General features: G+C 44.3%; 1 protein-coding gene across 4 annotated transcripts in view; it reads right to left on the minus strand.

The window, feature by feature from the left end:
* Nucleotides 1-13,358: 13,358 nt before the first annotated feature.
* The window catches only part of SFXN2 (sideroflexin 2), a 32,522-nt gene continuing 24,785 nt past the window's right edge, over nucleotides 13,359-21,095 (minus strand). For all 4 annotated transcript variants that reach the window (XM_063435378.1, XM_063435377.1, XM_063435380.1 and 1 more), the window contains 3 exons: nucleotides 16,695-16,744; nucleotides 15,202-15,249; nucleotides 13,359-13,506 (listed from right to left, as the gene is read on the minus strand). In XM_063435378.1, coding sequence (XP_063291448.1) covers nucleotides 13,407-13,506; nucleotides 15,202-15,249; nucleotides 16,695-16,744 — 198 coding nt within the window. In that variant the 3' untranslated portion in view covers nucleotides 13,359-13,406. The remainder of the gene's footprint in view (nucleotides 13,507-15,201; nucleotides 15,250-16,694; nucleotides 16,745-21,095) is intronic.

Genomic DNA, 21,095 nt, shown 5'->3' on the forward strand with positions numbered 1-21,095 from the left:
GGTAATTATCACTTTTGTGAAGAACTCTAAATTGGTTGGCTCGTTGCCCTGCCACCATTCTGCATTTTTTCCAAATTGTGTTAATGGTTGAGATGCCACAATTTAATGAAAATTTAAATGGTAACATTTGGAAAAATTCAACAACTCGGTATAGAAACAGCCTGGGTTCCTTCACGTTAGTTCTGGAACTTGGATGTAAAATTGCTACAATTCAGAGTTTTAGGGGAATTACATTTTACATCTGTCAAAACTTCCTTGTTTATTTATATTTGTCATTAATTCATTTTAAGATGCCTAAAAGTTGGACAGAGGCATATCAGACATGTAAAATCCAGTACAATACGGAGTCTCATATTCCATTTCTACTTGGGAACAAATATTCCGACTAATATTATAATAATTCATACAGGTACAACTGAGGTCAAGCATTGTTTAGATCAGGCATTGTGTACACTACATAGCAGAAAACAAAAGGAAGATATATTGTAAATGTGATAGAAGAATTGTGCACTGCCCGCAGTAACCAGTAGATGTCCTCAGTCATACAGTGTTACATGTTCTACTGAATAATTTGTTCCGAGGATTGCTCATGAGATTCATGTAAATGTCAATATTGAGATTACTAACTTGTCTTGTTTATTTTTTTTTTCTATGTGAAACAGTTCAACATCAATGAATAACTATTGTGCAAAATATCCCATACATCTATGCAGCCCATATAAACATGCCTCCGAAATTATTTCAATTATTCTTTAACCCCTTAAGGACCAAACTTCTGGAATAAAAGGGAATCATGACATGTCACACATGTCATGTGTCCTTAAGGGGTTAAATTTGTAGGTGTTGAATTTCTCGAATATCACCTGCTTCAGGCTCCCTGCCGCTGTTACGTACAACACTGCCTCTAGACCCGCAACTCCAGCTCCACTGCTCAAGGACTTCATTATTTGTCAAAATAAATGAAGGGGATAAAAATGAAAATACATTTTAAAACTGTAATTACCAAGCATGTGCCAGATTGTCCGCTTGGGGTAACTGAGGAGGTTTGATGGACACACTAAACAAACTTCATCTTAATATAGTGGTTTTAGTGCAAAGTCCCTGTCCTGGCACTGTGATCCATGTAAAATTAGCCGTTTCTCAGAAAAGGCAATGTTTACCTATGTCAGAGAACATGACTGCCAGTCTGACAGTCACTAGAGGTTTTGCCTTATGAGGACATTAAACAGAAAATAACAGTTCTTCTCGTTTTCAATCAGAATGATGTCTTAGACAACTGAAAAATGTTCACACAGAAAAGTATTGGGATAGTGTTCCTCTCGGAGAAGCATCCAGTTGGAAAATGTTGCATTTTTTAAATGGAGTTATATCAAAACATAGCTTGCAAAAACGGCAGATCTCTTGTCTGCTGCCTTTACAAACCCTCTTCAAACCCCGCCCAGACTTTCTGTGGCTGTCCAATCAGAGACCTCCCAATGCAGCTCAATGAGCTCTGGGCAATTGCTACTACTTGAGTTCAGTGCAAATAAGTTAACCAACCAGGAAGTAACAGAAGCTCTTGTCTGTTAAAAGGGCCAATGGGCTGTGACCAGTATATTCTATAAAAGTGTAAATTTCTAATAAAATCTACAATTTTTGCAAAAAAAAAAAAGACACTCTTAACACACAAAGCTTTTAAGCAAACGAAAGTGCTTTAGGGTTCTGGAGTGTCCGTTTAAGTGCATTATCCTTAGGTATCTAAATTGTAAGTAAGGCACTATGTGTTGTGCTCACCTCATAAAGAACCACTGGCTCTAAGTGTATGAAGCATTGCCCCAATTATAGGTCGCACTCCTTTCCCCCAGAGACAGCAGCTCTGGATCAAAAGGAGAAAACAAAAAGTTTAAGTAGAATAATAAACAATATAATAAATATTTTTTTTTATACTTGGATTTTTTGTTCCTCCCTTGATCCAGAGCGAGAGTGCCATATATTAACAGTATATAAGATCACGCTTGTCCGTGGAGCACATTAATCCAAAATTCAGACTTTTTAGTGGAAAGCAGATAACTCAAATGTAAAGTGGCATTTGTTTAAAAATATTTTATTTGCTGTGGAAATACACAGAGACGTATACCATGCTTTATAACATTGTTCCAACATGGACAAAATCAGGATTACTTGTGGAGTGGTGTGACATGTTTCCATGGAGGAAAGTGAAATTATTACCTGCCCACAGTGGGATGCAGACATATTTTGGTAGTTTTGGTTTAGAAATGCTGGATAAGTGACAAGACAGCCAAGACGAATAAAACTTGTTCGAAATCTCAGACAGTCACTGGCAGTCATTGTCACAAGGAAGGCATTATACATTGTGACAGAGTGAATAGCTAAAGTGACTTAGAGAATTTGATTGCATTTCATGTTTGAAAACTAACAAAAAGAACACAAGAACATTGAATGCATTTTTGCTAACTTTCCAACAGCTTATTATCAGAGGGATTCTGGGCACTGAAGAGGTAAGAATGCACCTAAAATGGCTTCATGGCAAAAAAAATAACTCTAAAAACACCACTATACGGCTTCTATTGCAATGATAAAAAGGTGAGACAATTATAGCAACAAATACAGCGAGATAAAAGTGATTTCCCCAGAACTGGAATACTATATATAATAAAACATAACTTTTATTAACCTAGAAAAAGTGATCATGGCACATAATTGGCCAATCGTATTACACGATCAGAAGCTCAAGGAAGTTCTGACTTCTACACCAGCCCTTTCGGTCTCCAGATCTAGAAATCCTTATGATCTTTTGGTACACAGTCATTTTGAGCCACTTAAACCGAACTTGGAACGGCTAACACTGACCAAGGGGGTCTTTTGTTGTGGACACCGTAAAGCATGTGACTACTTTAAACCTTGCCAATCTGTAACATGCTCTCAAACAGGAACGACTGTACACATCAATTACTTCATCAACTGCAGCTCCATACTTACAATATATCTGCAAAACATCCCAACAATTTAGATGTCGGATCTTACAACACATTGACTCTATAACTAACCCCAATGTCTCCACTCCTACAGCTCGACATGTTGTACATTTCCACAATGGAAAACTAAAAAACTTGCAATTTAAAGCTTCTGAGAAATCAACCACTAATTCACGGAAAGAGAATTTCCATCTGCCCCCGTTGAAGATGGAATCTAAATGGATTTACGAATTTAACATTATGGCACCTGAGGGTTAAAACAAAGAATTTAACTTCACATTTTTCATCCAAGAATAAGGAAACATTAACACAACGGCCATTTCTTACATACACCAGTTATCTTACTACATTAGGATCTAGTTACGGTAACTTAATGCTACAGTTATCCAGGCTGCTGCTTATTATATTCTGAGGACTTTTACTTTTCCCCTTGGGGAATTAACACTGAAGGATGTGAGACATATGTAGGGATCCACTTTGGAATCATTAGTACATTTGTTAATTTTGCTTTTGAGACTGGATATCTCAGGATCTCAAACTGTTTCAGAACTTCTAGTGACCATAATAATAATAATAATAATAATAAGCTATTGAGGGACATTATCTTGCTCTGACCATTTGCGCTTCATGCAATATTTCATTTTTAGGTATGGGTGAGTAGGTTAACTAATTGACCATACCACTAATACCCTTACCCTACCTACCCATTCTAATTCCAAATGACCCTTTGATTACCCATCGTTACCGGATTGTATAGCCGGCTGCCTGAGGTCTCCAGCATTTAGTGAACAATTTCATGTTTAATGTCATTGATGCAGGTTCACTATCCAAATGTTGCATTAGAGTCTCTCAAGCATTTGGCCTGCAGGCAATCTATACCCACCTCGTATTATCAACGGAGACCTATTGTTGATACTAATGTTCCGCATTGTTGTCATAGCAACCCATGATGAGCTTTCGGTCTTTTCAGGATTATCATTTCAATTCTCATTATACTACGGACATTTGTTTATTTTTTGATAATTTTACTTTATCTGCTATAGACACACACTTTAATACTTAAATGAGGTCTTCAGCATTTAGCGAATCATATCCTGTTTTAGGTATAGCATATACTGGTGACCTGTTACAGGTTTTGTCATTTGTCAGACAACCTGCTGTATCAAACAGATCTTTTAGATACAGCTACCTATTCTGTACATACAGAGGCCACAATTTGTAATAACTTTGATTTCCAATTTAACTAAATTTTTTTTTTTTTTTTTGTTGTAAATCTGTTTATTGAGAGATTCAAAAAGACAATGTTATCAAGCGGTTAGGACGCGCAGGTCCAGCATTGCTGAGCATACTATATATGAGAACGGTTAAACATTATTAACGGCTGGTTAACAAAGGATCAGCGGCGTTCAATACAATATTATATATACAGTGATAAGTGATAAGGAGAGGAAAAATAAAAAGGGAGAAAGAAAAACAAACGTGGGCAGCCCCACGTAGTAGACTCTTTATACATTGAATCCCGGTGCGTTATGTGGTATTCAGGAATGGACGGTGTCCGGGAGGACCTACCCTTGTGTGCACTACTCAGTGTAGAATTCTACCCTACAGTGCGCTCGACTTTAGTATCCGTTTGGAGAGTAAGGTATCCAAGATTTGCGAGCTTGCAGTGATAATGCCAGATCAAAACCCTGGTTATAGTAAGGATAGCTGCGGGTACTTAGGTGAAGACCCCAGATCTCAATTTAACCTGGGAGTCGGGTCCTATGTCTAACAGTAGCTTCGTATTTGTCACCTCGACAAGCCCCATCATCCCAACATTGGGTTAGGCCTATAGGTCATCACGCGTCAATGTATCTGAGATATGGGGGGGGGGAACATAAGGGATTTCCCTCTCTCGGGCTTCGTCAGAGGTGTGCATTGTGGTGTGTGTTGTGGGTGCTATTGTTGTATGAAGAGAGGTTGTATCGTGAGTGCGTCTCAACTGGGACCTACGTCCCGGTGGGTGTTATCTCGTCATAAGGCAGTTGGTTATCACATCTATTAGCCAGATGTGGAGCACCCCCCCATAAGTGTTCGCTAACTTCTGGTAATTTCGTGTGTGTCTCAAGGCACCTCTTCGTGTTCAAGGAAATAAGTGTGTAGTCGTTATCTTACAGTAGGTGTCTAGGAGACTCCTCCGGGCCGACCCCGGAGCCCCGGCCACCGACAAGAGGGGTAGAGGAAGGGAATGAAAGAGGATAGAGTGGATGAGATAGTCGGGGTGTTGTCTCTTCTGCCTAGCTCGGAACGACGCGTGCCCCCGTCGGGCTCCCCGATATGCCCCCAGCGTCACAGCATCGTGAGATATACATATACCACGGCGACCAAGCCTCCGCATGTTTTGTCTCCCTGCCGGTTAGGGCCGAGTAGGCTGCTTCGGCACCCTGTATCTCCTCTACTCTGCGAATCCATTCTGATTTGGAAGGTACATCAGATGTTTTCCAGTGGGCTGGAATGTTGGCTTTAGCGGCATTGAGCAGGTGCCGCAATATTGACTTCTTGTACGAGGCGACTGAGGACGTTGTGATGTGTAGTAAGGCGAGTTCTGCAGTCCAGTCTGGGATATCCCCCAGAATCAGTATGATTGTTTCCCTGATCATCTCCCAGTATGGGGTTATAGCCTTGCAGTCCCACCATATGTGCAGAACTGTTCCTCGCGTCTCTTGACACCTCCAGCATACAGAGGGTATGGAGGGGAATATGCGGTGCAGTAGAGCCGGTGTCCTATACCAATGGGAAATGAGTTTATAATTCACCTCTTGGTAATAAGAACTCATGGAGCTCTTATGTTGCCATAATAATGCTGTGTCCCACTGTTGTACCGTAAGAGCTGTTCCAAGTTGTTCCTCCCATTGTCTTTTGAATGTCTGAGGTGTTTCCGCGTGATTGGTCAGGAGTTGGTGATATAAGACGGAGATGGCGTGTTCCACCACGGTACCCCGATCGCAGAGGCGTTCAAACCATGTGAGGGTTCTATGTAGTTTTTCTTTATGTGGTAATGTTTCATAAAAGTGCTGTAGTTGGAAGTAACGAAAGCAGATGAGAGGCGTTCGTGGTCTGTCGCCCAACAGCGAGGGCAAAGTCCTCAGCCCCCCGCCCTCTAGAGCTCTGTGTATCGGTATGTATGTCCCTGTGTCTTGGATAGGCCAAGCCAAGGGGGGAAGTCCCCCCCCTATGGCTTCATTATACGTGAGCGGGAGCATCGGGCTAGGGGATGGGGATATGTGGTCCAGCTGTCTCACAGATCTCCATCCCGTCAGGGTTTGGAGGACCAGTCCCTCCACTGGGGGGTGGGCCGGTGATCGTCCCGAGGTGCCCCATATTCGTTCTTCCAGGGACGGACCAATAAGGCCTCTATCCAGTACCACCCAATGCTTGGCGGAGGACGTTACATGCCAGTCTAGGATGCGTTGCATGATCGTGGCCTGATGGTACTTTCTAAAGTCGGGCAATGCCAGGCCACCTTGGTTTCTAGGTCGGCAGATGATTTCGTGTCGGATCCGAGATCGACCGCCTCTCCAGACGAATTTGAGCACCGCCGTCTTCAGGGTAGAGAAGAAAACCGGCGGTAGAGCAAGAGGTATGGTCTGCATAAGGTACAGAACCCGCGGAAGAATGTTCATCTTAATGACCGCGACTCTGCCGTGCCACGTTATGTGCGGGTGCGCCCACCTGGTGAGGTCCGAGAGTACGGTCTTCAGTAAGGGTGCGAAGTTGTGTTGATAGATGTTATCCGGGTTCTCAGACACCCAAACCCCCAGGTACCTCATCTTGTCCTGACACCAGTGGAATGCGAACTCCGTCTCCAAGGAACGGAATTCCTCCGCGGGGAGCGTGATGTTCAAGACCTCGCACTTCGAGACATTGAGTTTAAATCCGGATATCTGCCCGTATCTTTCGAGTTCTTGGAGGAGGCACGGCAACGTGATCCTGGGATTGCGGACAAAGAAGAGGAGATCATCCGCGTACGCTGCCACTTTGTGTTGTACCCCCTTCCAGTCATACCCCTGGATGTCCGGGTTACTACGAATCGCTTGTAATAAAGGTTCCAGGGAGAGAGCGAACAGTAAGGGCGAAAGCGGGCATCCCTGTCGGGTCCCGTTGTTGATCGCGAAGTCCCCAGTCGTGGCCCCATTAACCCGTACCGATGCTCGTGGCCTGCTGTATAGCGCGGATATCCAAGCTAGGAGTCTCTGCCCGCAGCCTTGTAATCGGAGGGTCTCCAGCATATATGCCCAGTTGACTCGGTCGAATGCCTTCTCGGCATCGGTCGATAACAGGAGCAACCGTGTCCCCAGCCTCCTCGCGTGGTGCTGAATGGAGAAGAGTCTCAATGTGCTATCCCGGGCCTCCCTACCCGGGATGAAGCCCGTCTGGTCAGGGTGTATAAGGTCCGGAAGTAGATGTTTAAGACGGGTGGCTATAACCTTCGTGAACAGCTTGGCATCTACGTTTAACAAGGAGATCGGCCTATAGCTACCACATTGCAAGGGGTCTTTCCCCGGTTTCAGTAAGACCGTGATGGTGGCAGCCAAGGATTCCGTCCCTAGGATTCCTCCCTCTCCAACTGCGTTGACCGCCTTAGAAAGCCGGGGCAACAGTATATCCGTAAAACACTTGTAGTAACCCGTGGGGAAACCGTCTGGTCCGGGGGCCTTACCCGTTTTGGACGCCTTAAGGGCCGCAGCTATTTCTTCCGTGGATATCGGGGCATCCAAAAGTGTAGCTGATTCCGGATCGATCACCTTGGCGATCGTTCCGGACAGATATTCTCGTGTCGCGTTGCGTACCCTCAAGTCTGTAGGGGTTCCAGTAGGGCCATAGAGGTTGTATAATCGTTCGTAGAATAGCCGAAACTCTTCCGCAATTCTCTGCGGGAATGGGGAGACTTCTCCGGAGGTCAGCTGGATCTTATGAATTTGTTGTCGGGGCTGGGGGCCCTTCAGCAGTCTCGCCAGATATTTGCCCCCCTTATTGGCGTGCGTGTAGTAGAAGCCCTTTGTGCGTTGAACCGAACTAAGATGCCTTTTAAGGATAAGGTCCTTCAATTTTCTCCTTTGTTCCATTAGTTCGCCATAAGTGGCGTTAAGTTGGGAGCGTTTATGTTGGCTTTCCAGAGTAGAGATGGCAGTATAGACTTCAACCATATCCTTCATATGGGCCTTACGCTTCTGGGACGCGATGCGTATGAGTGTGCCCCGGATTACACTCTTGTGAGCCTCCCAGATGGTGATCGGGGAAGACTCCGGAGTGTCGTTTTCTCGGAAGTATTGGTCCAGTTCCTGTTGGATTTGTATTTTAACGCCTGGGTCCAGCAATAAAGACGGATTGAGCCTCCAGGTCCAGGTCTTCGGTCTGTAGAGGGGTGAGTTCAGCTCTATCCCGACTGATCCATGGTCTGACCAGGTGGTTGTTCCTATGTCGGCCCCGCGGAGATGGGAGAGTCCTTCCCTCGCGATGAAGATGTAATCTATACGTGAGTATCGATTATGGAGTGCGGAATAGTAGGTGTAATCTTTTGTCGAGGGATTAAGGGCCCTCCAGCAGTCTACTAGCCGAAGGGAATCGAGTGACTGCCGGATTGCCCTAATGTTGCGTTGTGGTATACAGCTATGACCTGTGGAGGAGTCTAGAGTCGGGTCAAGTGGGGCGTTGAAGTCCCCTCCCACCACCAATATCCCATCCGTGAAGTCCTCCAGTTGGAGTAAAACATTGCGAATGAACGCTGCTTGCTTTTTGTTGGGGACATATATAGTCGCTATAGTGTAGATCTTATCCGCTATGACGCCTTTGAGGAAGAGATACCTCCCTTGAGAGTCCTGAACACATTCCAGTTCTTTGAAATCCAGTTCCCTCGCAATCAATATAGCTACACCTGCTTTGTGAGCCATAGGGTGGTTGCAGAAGCAGTTGACAGGATAGTGTCTACTCCGTAATCCAGGTGCCGATCCCTCCTTAAAGTGCGTTTCCTGCAGCAGGGCGACTGAGATGTGATTCTTTTTCATTTCCCGCAACAGGTGCGTGCGCCTTTCCGGAATGTTAAGTCCCCTGCAGTTCTGGGTGAGGAATCTCAGAGGTGCACTTTGAAATGCCATGATACGTCTCGGCAGGGTTTCCAAATGGAGGAGGGCCGGGCCGTATCCCCAAGACGCAGAGGGCTAAGGGCAATCGCGCACCCGAGGTATGGGCCGGCCGGCGGGCGGCAAGAAGAGAGCAGGGGGTGAGAGGGGGGGGAGGACGTGTGGAAGGGAGGGCGAGGGCGAGAAAGAGGGGGAAGAGTGGGAGATAGTAGATGTCGGTAGCCGGTGAACCGAAGCCGGCACAGGGGGGTCAGGCTAGCAGTGTCTTGTGTATGTATAGGGAGTCGTGTAACTGTACGTAGGTCACTTCCCCGATCCCCGTGAGCTATTCCAGGTAGAATCCCTTCAACAGGGTGAGGGGGGAAGACTCGCGCGGTAACCGGGTACAGCAGAGGGTATCTCCGGGACCAGCCCAGGAGTCCAAGTTCCTACCGTCCGGTTACCAACCAACTAGCGCGAGTGGAAATTATAGAGAACGTGGGTCAAGCCCCAGCCAAGTGAGGCGTCAGAGAGTCTACGGGTCAAGTACGAGGTCGTCCGCTCCACCGAGCCCCCTAGTTAGAGCTCTAAATAAACAATATCAACATATATACAGTACGCGCACAAATGGTGCGAGCAAGTAAGAACATCAAACATTATGGTCATATATACATCGTCCCCCAAGATAAAATGTGTGTGGCCCCTTGATACCCACATATCTACCTCTAGTGTCCGGGGGCCCTGCGCCCCAGGGGTCCCCGGGTGACCGCACGGTCAAGCGTGTCGGCAGGGGAGGGGGGGGGGGGGGGGGAGTTTCTCGGGGTCACCATTACACTAAATAATTAGGGTGGAGTGTGGACACCGCATGCGCTGTTATGAGCCAGTAGGCCTACGATGTAGCTGTAAACCGTGCAGGTGTCCCACCAACCAGGAAGGTGTAAAGGGGGGGGGGACCACATCAAAGGACCTCGGTTGAGGGCAAGCGTAGTGTGCGCTGTTACGCGCTAGAGGGCCCAGGGTGTAGCGGTGGGTCATGCAATCTTTCAAATAGCCGGGGAGGAGGGGGGATGGGGGGGGGGAGGGGGGCTGGGGATGTGGTGGTAAAGGGCTACGGGCTTCTATAACATTCCGTCCCAACATAGTTGAAAATGAATATGGGTACAGACCTTATGTAAGGTGCAGGCACAAATTCAACAAAACATTACATTGTATATTAAAGCTTGAAATGCAATTCCCGTTACCCCCCAACTCCCCCCCAAATCGAACCAAGAAGATACCAACATTCCCCTTGCTGTCCCTGGCAAGAAGTCCCCCACAGCAGCTGAACATTCAATTCCAAGTAGTCTGCGCTTGGAGGAAACTCATGAGGGATGTCCCCCACGGGACAGTAGGTGCGTATACATTGCAATACCCCCCCTTTCCCCCCACCCCAAGGCAGGGTAAACCCGTTCTAGCATGGAAAGAGTTGGTGGTTGGAGATATGCAAATGTCAGTGCCATAGCCCCCATGGGACCCTCGCTTGTATCAGAGATAGGAACAATATCCCCACCCAAACTGTATGTCCCTATTCCCCCCCTCCCAAAACCCTTATCTCTGTGCTTGGAGCCCAAAGTATATAGTACCTGAGTCGGAGTGTTAAGTCAAACCTGCTTCTTGTAGGCTCTGGTAGGCGAAATCAGGTAGTTGGCAGCGGCTTAAGGGATTACATCGTGGTCGTGCAGGAGGGGCATTTGAGATGTAGAGGGCGCAAACAAGGAGTGCCGTCTCGGGTCGGAACCAAGCAGTGCATGGGTCCTGGCAGGCCTCCGATATCACTCCTCCGGAGATAACGGATCACCGCGGCTTCCCACATGTTGAGCAGGGGGCATTCTCCCACCCCGGTTTCTGGGTCCCCTTTGCGGTCTTGGTGGCGGGTTCAGTGGGCCCAGGATCCAGTTAGAGACCGGCGGAGAGGGTAGGCCTAGTTCTCCCATGAAGCGAGGTACCTCTTCTGGCCACCTTAACGATATCCACCGGTTTTGATGTCGGACTTGCAGGGAGAAGGGGAATCCCCATTTATAAGGTATGTTACGGTCACGTAATATTGTAGTGACCGGGCGTAGGGCCCTCCGGGCTTCAAGAGTCATCGGGGAAAAGTCATTATAGAGGGAAACCTGAGTCCCCCGGAAGGGCCATGTCTGCCGTTCCCTGGCCTTCAGCATTATGGCGTTTTTCAGTGGGAACGAGTGTAGGCAGCAAATAAGATCACGTGGTCCCTCCTCGACCGAGCGGGGTCGCAGGGCTCTATGTGCCCTCTCAAACTCAATTTCTGTTGGGGGAGACGGTTGCAGGAGAGAGCTAAAGAGATCCGTGAGTGTGGCCACTGCATCTTCCGGTCCCTCAGTCTCTGGGACCCCACGGACCCGTATGTTGCACCTTCTCCCCCTATTGTCGACATCCTCCATCTGTCGGCGTAGGGAGAGTAACATCTCGCCCTGTCGCGCCACCGCGGTGTCAGTGGCCGTCACCCTGGTTGTGAGGGCCTCAGTCGCTTCCTCCATTACAGTGATGCGGCCTGCCTGCGCGGTGAGGTCGTTACGCATCTCCGCTATCTCGGATCGCAGGGTATCCTGAATTGCAGCGATTATGGTTTGGAGGTCAGCTTTAGTTACTGCAGCGTCTTTTAGGTCCCGCAGGGAAGCTTCAATGCGGCTCAAGGCTGGCATCTCCATGTCAGGGGCCGGTGTAGTAGGCGCCGCCATTTTGGGGCTAGGGGGGCCTCCGCTCGAGCCCTGTTGCGGCTGTAAGAAGCCGTCCAGCGGCCCCTGTTGCGAGCTTTTAGGGGTCTGGGGGTGTTCCGGGCGTTTTGTGCGCCCCATGAGGTCAGCTAATTTGAAAAATACGGTGCTTATTCGGCTTTTCGGGGTCCGGTGGAGCGGAGCACTTTCCTTATGCGGCCATCTTGGTCAGAGCCGGAACCACGCCCCTTTAACTAAATTATTGACATTTGTTTACATCAGACTTTTGCCCATTCCCTTGGGATAACATTCTCCACTCATATCCTCTCCTCCATAGATATCAATTGGCACAATCCAACATCGATCTATGCGTGGACTTTTGATTGGACACCACAGTTGCTCAATTATTTCTTAGAGTGCCTGATTTAAGAGCAAGCATTTTGGATGTTCCCCCTTGAAGAGCCATCTGACTGGCGAAACGCATGTCATGGGTCTGCTCAAGTCCTAATTTATCGTCGAAATTGATTCTATAACTCAGTTATATATACTTTTAATTCATATCAAAAAAATATGAATACAAATATTTGCCATCCTGAGGAAGGCTCCTGATGTGAGCCGAAACGTTGATGTATATTCTTTTATTTAATTTAAATTTGAATTAAAAGTTTTTTTTTTTTTTTATAATTTCAAAGACCCTGAAGTGCATTCTGTTTACTTGGATACCTAAAAATGTTGCTGGATTTGCACTGGGCAATAGTGTCATTTATACCTGGAGTGCAAGCATACTGGATTTTATATATATATATATATATATATATATATATTGGTTTTCATATATTTATATATATTACTTTCCCCCCCCCCCTCTCTTGGTCACTTCTCATCTAATCTGTGACTAAAATCAACATTTAGTGACTGTCAGATGATTGATGGGGGAAAAAAATATAATGTATGGTCAGTTTTATTTATAGCACCACAGACAGAACTCCGAATCACGAAACAAATGAACATGCGCGTCCATTGTCTGGTTCGTTTGTTCATGTTACGTCCATATGGTGTTTACAGAATACAGATGATCCAACAATTGTCCATAATTTGGATGAACCCCATTAGATTTTAAACCATATGAACAAGTCTGTTTTAAAGTGTATTTATTATATTGTCTTTTAAAGCTTTTTTTTTTGGTTTGTTTTTGCATTGTAATGTGCATTAAAAAAAGGCAGGTCAACTAAAGCCTCAAATTGTTAAGCTGGGTGTTACAGCAGTGTGTGAGGTATATATATATATATATATATATATATATATATATATATAACGATTCTCAGCCAACAAATAAGGTTGTCAAAGCTACAGAAGAAGCTTTGTTCATACACACCTGCAATTCTGAGACTTTCCCTCATGGTTCTAAGTTCCTAAAATTATTGTTTCATTTCAGTTTGATTCATTTGTTTGAGAAGTAAGAGATTACATGTAGATTGTCGACTCTGGAATCATTTGAATTTGGCTCATTTTGGTTTAAGAGAAACGTGGAAAAGAGAGTAGAAATGGACCAGTCGAAGCAGCACCAATCTTATTATTGAAACACTGTCCGTCAGTAACAATATGTTTTAATGTTTCTATAGTCCTTTATTAAAATAAACGTAGCGAACTTTGTCTCCATACTTGTTCACGATAGAATCACGAAGTTCTGGCTCTAGGGAATTCACTGCCATCGAACTGTAAGAAAAAAAAAATATATATATATATTAAAATAATGAGTTTAAAACAAAGGCGTCACTTGGGCCGCACGCTGGCTCTGAGCGCATGCAGGGGGAGCACCCACAACAAGGGAGGGCGCGGGTGCTTGCGTTTCATTGCAGGCATTCTGTTGCAAGGAGCAGATTTTAACATCTGTTATCAGTGTGCTATGCGTGCTGACAACAGATGTAATTTATGCTTAGAATTGACATTATGCAGCCCAGAACAGGCCTGCCAATATCATGGGTGATGGTGGTGCAACTAGCCCCCAGCACACAATTACAAAATATCTCTGTATGTGCAGTGTTAAAAGCAGAAACACTGCACATTTGGACTTCTACCACCATGACCTATTCAAATCACTGAAATGGTCACGGTGGTTGGAGTAACCCTTTAAGCTATTACGCAAAAAATATGTTCAAGAAAATATGTGGACGACAGAGCAATGTCAGCAGGGTGGGACAAAATATCATCATTCGGGGGTTGGGAGAAGAACAAACATCCTGTTCTGTGTCCATATTTTGCAGTGTTTTACCTCCACAGAGACAAATGGCAAAAAATTAAAAAATATCCCCCCCCCCCCCGAAAATATTATCTGGAAAGCAAGAGTACTATTTTTGCACAAGAAATGCACTATGCATTGAAATGTCAAGCATTTTAAATTATGCAGTTAAACCAATATTTTTATTCTGGCATGCAAGGAACGAACTGGTTAATACAAACACATTTGTGCCTTCCAAGTAATAAGAACAAGGGAGGGACTGACCAAAGAGTGAAAGACAGACAGAAGGTTAAACTGGTTGCTGCAAGAGATGCAGACCAACAAAGGAATGTTGACAGACAGGTAAAAGGCAACACAAGCATTGCAAGGGCTGCAGAGATAATAAAATGGTGCCGAATTCTGTATTGGAGCAAAAAGGGTACACAATAATAATGACATTGGGAAAATAGGACTTGATTACACAACAATCGAACAAGAGTGGAAGATTGGGGAGATAAAGAATTTAAATGTAAGTGGGAAATGCTCAGAACAAGCAAGACTATACACCTTCCAGATGTCCCTATTTAGGAGGAGCGTTTCTTCTTTCCGACCCAAATCCCTTGTTATCTTTCTTTCTACCTAGCTGTCCTTTTGTAGGGGGTTAGAATGTTTGTTGTGTATAAATGTATCACAAGTGCCATACTAATAAAACTGGATGTAATATTTGTTAGAATTTACATAAAATGGATTTAGAACAGTGTGACTGTGTAAATGCCTTGACTTTGGTCCACTTAACTTACTAATTTCCATAATTTGCTATAGCTAGGTCTGGAACATTGAAAAATTCCCCAAATAGACCTGTCCCTGGGCCACATCTCCAGAATTACCCCTAAACATGCATCTCTGCTTGGCCAATTGAAATATCGAGTGGCCAATAGAAATATTGGGTGGCATGTATAAAGACTGGGAAATGGACGTCATCTATTATATATGGCTGTCCTATTTATAGTTTACAAGCCTGTGTTCAGCCTTCTCCCAGTGTAAGAGTATCTCTGTATGTACCCTGAAAGACTAGGATTTACGGACTTTGAGAATATAGTCCCCTGACACTGGTATCACATACAGATTTGGAAGTGCAACAATATAAATAATACTTAAAAGGAAAAAGAAAAAAAACACTTTAAATGTTTTACCATCTTTGTGGGAATAATGAGCAGGCAACAGGAACCATGAATAGTAAGCTGCAAAATATAACAAACATAAAACAAATTAATACACAAAGAGAAAGAGCACGGACGGGCCATTAACAGAGACTTTATTTAAACCAGTAAATCTCAATCTCCGTTTAAGAACACTTAATATAATAATAAAAAAAAGAAATTCTAGGCAGAGTAGAAGGCCTACGCTAAAACTCACGCACACACACACACACACCTGCCCACCAACTGTTATCTCTTCCCAGACATTTGTTGAGATAATCCACTGTCCTGATTTTGAGCCTCGGTGGCTGTCTTAATCTTAAACACAATGGCTATTTCAATATACTGAAAACAAGTTTTAACTTTCATATGAAGAAATATTCAAAACCATAGGAATGGGAGTAGCAATTTCCAGGGTCTTCAGTGGAAAAGACGCTTAAAGGGACACTATAATCACCAGAACAACTACAGCTTAATGTAGTTGTTTTGGTGAGTATAGTCAGTCCCTGCAGGTTTTTTGCTGTAAGTACTAACTTTTCAGAGAATACAGCCAAGGTGCACATCTAGTGGCCACTCCTCAGACAGTTATGTCAGTCAAGGAGGCGGATCGGAGCTGGGGCCAGATGCAGGTGCCCAGCACTGTTCTGGAAAAAGAGTAAGTCGCCTTTCTAACTCGAGGTAAGGGCGAGCCAACCACCTAAACGGAGGTTTTAGAACTATAGTGTCAGGAATACACACTTGTGTTCCGAATACTGTAGTGCCCATTTAATAGCAAATGGCTGACTGTTTTAAATGAACACTTCACACCCCCTCAAACGTCAGCCTACTGATGTGCTTCAGGCGTTAGCGTAGGCTCTTTGTCACTTCATAAAGGCACCAGAGAAATCGGCACTTTTATATAGTGTCTAGGTTGCACCCTAGTTGCTGTTAAACAGCCAGGAGGTTGCTTTCCCAGATTGCTTTGTGCCGCAGCAATAAATACATTCTCTATGAATATATTTAGGTAAAATGTTGGTGTGTTCCTTTAACGTACATTGGTTAATTTCACAAGACTGTGCTATTTTCCATCTGATCCATGTTATCGGAATTGACAGAGGAGTTGACTACAAAATGAAACAAAGCGGAAAAAGATGCTGATTGGTTAAAGCTACTGATCAGCCAATGGATTTTAACACTTGTGATATGAACATTCCATTTTGGAATATTTGGTGACCATTACCCTTGGTCCCTGCTAACTCTTTCAAGGCCCTATAATATATAAATTTAAAGACATTAAACACTAAATAAGTTCTAAACCCACCTCCTGTCCTCAAACTCTAATGGAAAATCATCAAAAATACTCTAGACATATTTATAAAGGGACAGGAGTGCTGGGTGGCTAATAAACATATTGGCTTTTTTTATGAAATATACTTTAGATTTACTAATCCAGAGATACCGATGCATGAACATTTCCCCATGTAGAAACCCATAAAAATAGTACTTACAATCCACCTGCCAGAATCACTTGTAGAGGAGCGTGAAAAAAACGTATTTTCTGGAAAATAATAAATTAAAGTATAGATGACTAATAACTTGATAATAAGACAATACATACATTTAAGAAATGGTTCTGCAATGAGGCACAAATATGAACATTTTAAATTGGAAATATTTACTCAATTATAGCGTAAAACCTACACATACAATAAATAGGTTGCAAAATAAACACATGGTTTAAATCCTGTCTCATCTGATACAATAAAGAGCAGGGTGGCACATAGTGGCATTATCCCCATAAAGCCTCACCAGGGGGTGAATTGCATTCTGAATATGATGCACGTCTGTGCTGGGACAGTGTGAGAATACATTCGGAACGCAGGAGATCAATAAAGTGGAACACAATTATTGTGATCATCACTACGAGTATATCAGCATATGGAATATAAGCCTTGATTTAATATTTTTGGATAAACCTTTCTAATTATATATTATTTTTGGATAAACGTTTAAAATTATGTTTTTGTTTTTTTTAAATTCTTTATTTTTATTGTGCTGTGAATGAATAACATGCAGGCTCGTGGTGCCCCAACAGCATTCCTCGAGCTTATACACAGATAATACAGTTGGTGCATTAAGATTAACGGCACATTTTTATATATGTTAGAGTAATGCTGAGTAATTCTGTAGATTAGACCTTGCGAGTGGCAATAGCATAAGATTCATTTACAAGAGATATAGACAGAACTGTCATAGGTTGCTAACAGTATAATATAAACTTATGTCTTAATGTCTAAACTATGCAGGCAAGTAGCCTCACTGTGTGAATGCCAAGCCAATATAGGTGGGCAAGCTTCCCTAGCAAGCTTAGACATGAGATGTAGTAGTTATCTGGTACACAGGCTCAAATATGCTTAAACTTAAACTTAGACACAAAAATTAGAAAAAAGTAAAAGAGAGAGGGATTTAAGACTAAGATGGTACACCAGCTTGGTAAAGGATGTTTAAACCTGGAGTGTCAGATTATTATGAGTCACAGCACCGTTGATCAGGATGAACTTCCCAGCAGGTAACCCCCGGTGGTGAGAGCAGAGGGGATGTGTGGCAGTATGGTTGCGACTGGGTAAGAAGCATTCAGCGCTCTATTGGTAGGTATAGTCCCTGGATCAGTCCATACCACTCGAGACTTCGTCATCCCCTGTGGTTGGGTCATGCAGTCCCGGGTCGAGGTCAGAGAGGGCCAGGACAACATGCCCCGTTGTCATGCAGCAGCCGTTGCGTTCCGTGTGCCGGCGTGCAGTGCTGGAGGGAGTGGGCACTGGCAGATCTGCGGCGCTTGCTGGCCGTGGTCCGCTCCCTCATCCTCCTGGTGTTTGGTGTCTGCCTCTGCTCGGGTGGTACAACGATCATCACGCCGCCGGCATCCCGCCCAGGAAGGCAGCCGTGGAGCCGGGCTCGATCTGTGGGAGGTAAGCAGGGGCTTTTCAGAGGGTCCGACGCTTGTCTGTAGGCTCATGGTGTATGCTGCGTGTGGTCCTGTGATCAGAGCTGCTTGCAGGTAGCTGCAGATGCCATTCCCGGCATCAGTTGCGTCTCCGCCATTTTGGCGCCCCGGCGTGCGGTGCGTTTTGTCAGGCGGGCTCGGAGGGTCAGAATTAGGTGGTGATTCCCTCCAGGGAGGACCGGGATAACCCCCCCCGGTCCATGGGGGGGAAGCAGGGGCCCGTGAGACACATCACTGGGCTATTGCGCGGCAGCCAGGTTCCAAAGCAGGACGGCGGCCGTCCGCCCCGCTCTCCACCCGCGTAGGCCACAGACTCTGAAGCCTCGCATCTCCCCCTGGGTCTGCAAAGCTCCCGATCTCAGGGACTGCAGTGGCACCGGTAACCGCCCGGACATGAGAGGTGGCCTCTTGGCTCCGAGTCAGGCTTTAAGTTGGTATTTTCTCCCAAATTAGGCAGATTCTTGCAGGAGCCTCTCCAGCCCGCGACCGGTCAGCATGGCGGTCGGGCGCCGCCCCTAAAATTATGTTTTTAATGTAAAAATAGCAAAAATTATGAAATTATATTAATTGTTTAATAAATTAACAAGCGGGAGTCCTGACAGTGGTATTAAATTTGGCATGAGAAAAAAGCAGATTATACCACTGTAGTCCATAACCTATGTAGTAAACCAATATTTCCATTGAAGTCCACACGGTAGTAGTTGTTCCAAAAGAATGCCACAAGTAGGTAATGAAAAAGTGCACAATTTAAAAAATAAAAATAAATAAAACAAATAGTGGAAAAAAATATAATAAAAATGGCAGCAACTAGTAGCTCACCTAAGATGTCACCTCAAATATGTGCACCAAAAGACAGTGTGTAACTGATATGCACATTCAAATAGGTGGAAATGAAACGCCCTGCATCCAAAAGGAAACAAGGGTGAAGTAGGGAAAAGCAAAAGGCAACTGGAGATAGCAAAACCTACTAGGAGAAAAAAAAAAAATAGACACTGGAGAGGGGCCCAGCAAACCTTCAAAGAGGACCTGGACGACGCGTTTCGTGCATGTCTTGGCACTTTTTCAGCGATATGATAAATAGATATATATAGATATATTTATATATTTCTGCTCATTGCTTCTATTTTCACTTTTTAGGGTCTTGCCCTTTATAACAAACAGTTAAAAAATATATCAAAACAATAAATGCATCTCTTATGTATAGCAAATATTAAACAATCTGATACACTGGCCAATTAGTCTGTAGAAAGGTCGTAAGTATAAAGTTTACAGATACGATTTGGAAAGTTACATAAAAAGATTGTGGGATGTGGAAAGACCTTTCCTTTGGGTGAAGGTGCAAAGAACAAAAAGCATTGCTTCTTTTGTAAAATATGCACGTACACACACACACACACAACTGACAAATTGCACAACCCTTTTAGGGTAAAAAGCAGTTTTGTTGCAGCAAGGAAATGTAATAACTATATATTGGAGTTCAGTATTAGTGGTGGTATTTACAGGAAAGGAAGATTCAGTTTGCAATGGGATCTAAGTGGAATCCCCTTCAACTTATAAACTGTAGGTTCAGGACAATGGCTCAGCGTACAGACCGGTGTAATAAGACATGCGTAAGACTATCTTTTTTCTGTGACATGAGCTGTAGACTGATGCATTTATAGATCACGGCTTTCTGAATTTGACATGTGATAGTCCATAGATCTGTCATGGCAAAGTAAACTAATCTGGAATTGTAACCTTCCTAAATCCAGACAATGCTAAAGTATTTACTCAAAGGACTAACCTCCCAATAAGACATGAGACCTCTTGTGCACCTATTTTCCCAGCAAACTGCAGAAAACTGCTAACAGCTTTTAGCAATGCGCAAGTGCCAGTACTTTGAACACAATGCGCACGCATGGGTGTGTTATCTCGCTCTGATTGGCTGACAAGAATCTGCCATAGCAAACATTGATTTCAATATTTAAACACTTTAAATTTGGGACCGGTCTGTTGCTTCTGTTCTCGGACTGAAAATATGCACTGCTGATTTCAAAGTATGCCCAATTATAAAAAAAATATATATTCCTTAGTCAATATATATAGTTTATATAATAAATAATTTATTGATTCTAAGATACTTTTAACATCACAATCACTTACACGGCCGCTTGCTGAATGGTTCCTCAATAAGTATTTTTTTGGAGATCTGCCTAACATGTTTTATCACTGGGGGAAAAGTCCACAAGCACGGGATGCTTAGCTAGTGTGTATATTGCACCATAACATGACCTGGAAAACTGCTGAACTGTTAAAAAAACCTGAAAATCACAGCTTGGCTATTTTGTCTTGAATTTTACAAGACACTTCAGTTTGGTGTTTACTGAATAAACCATACAGCATTATTCACTAGAATTGTCAGGAATTGATCAGGGAAACTCACTTTTTAGACGAATGTAGTAGAACTTTGGCCTTTATCACGCTGGGCTATTTGGTCCTAATATCTGAAACTCTCCGGTCAATTCCCAAGAAGAAATCTTTTTGCAACTCTTCATTTCACCAGTATTATGCATCACATATCTATTATGTGGGAGCAATTATGAAATCCTAATTCCACAACTATTTTATTTCACATCATAACATTAAAGGGACACTATAGGCACTCAGATCACTTAAAGCAGTGTTCCCCAACCCCCGGGCCGCGGACCGGTACCGGTCCGTGGATCAAACGGTACCGGGCCGCCCAGGGGTGTGCGAGCCTGCCAGCTCATGCAGGGCTGGCATTGCCCAAGTGCCAGCCCTGCAATGTGCCTGCGGACCGGAGGGGAGATCAGAGATCTCCCTCCCCGGTCTGCAGGCACTGTGCTGACAGCCGGCAGGGGAGGGAGTGAGAGAGGACCCGGGAGCTCTTACCTGCAGCTCCTCC

Source organism: Pelobates fuscus, chromosome 10 (assembly GCF_036172605.1).
Source record: "Pelobates fuscus isolate aPelFus1 chromosome 10, aPelFus1.pri, whole genome shotgun sequence".
Taxonomy (NCBI): Eukaryota; Metazoa; Chordata; class Amphibia; order Anura; family Pelobatidae; genus Pelobates; species Pelobates fuscus.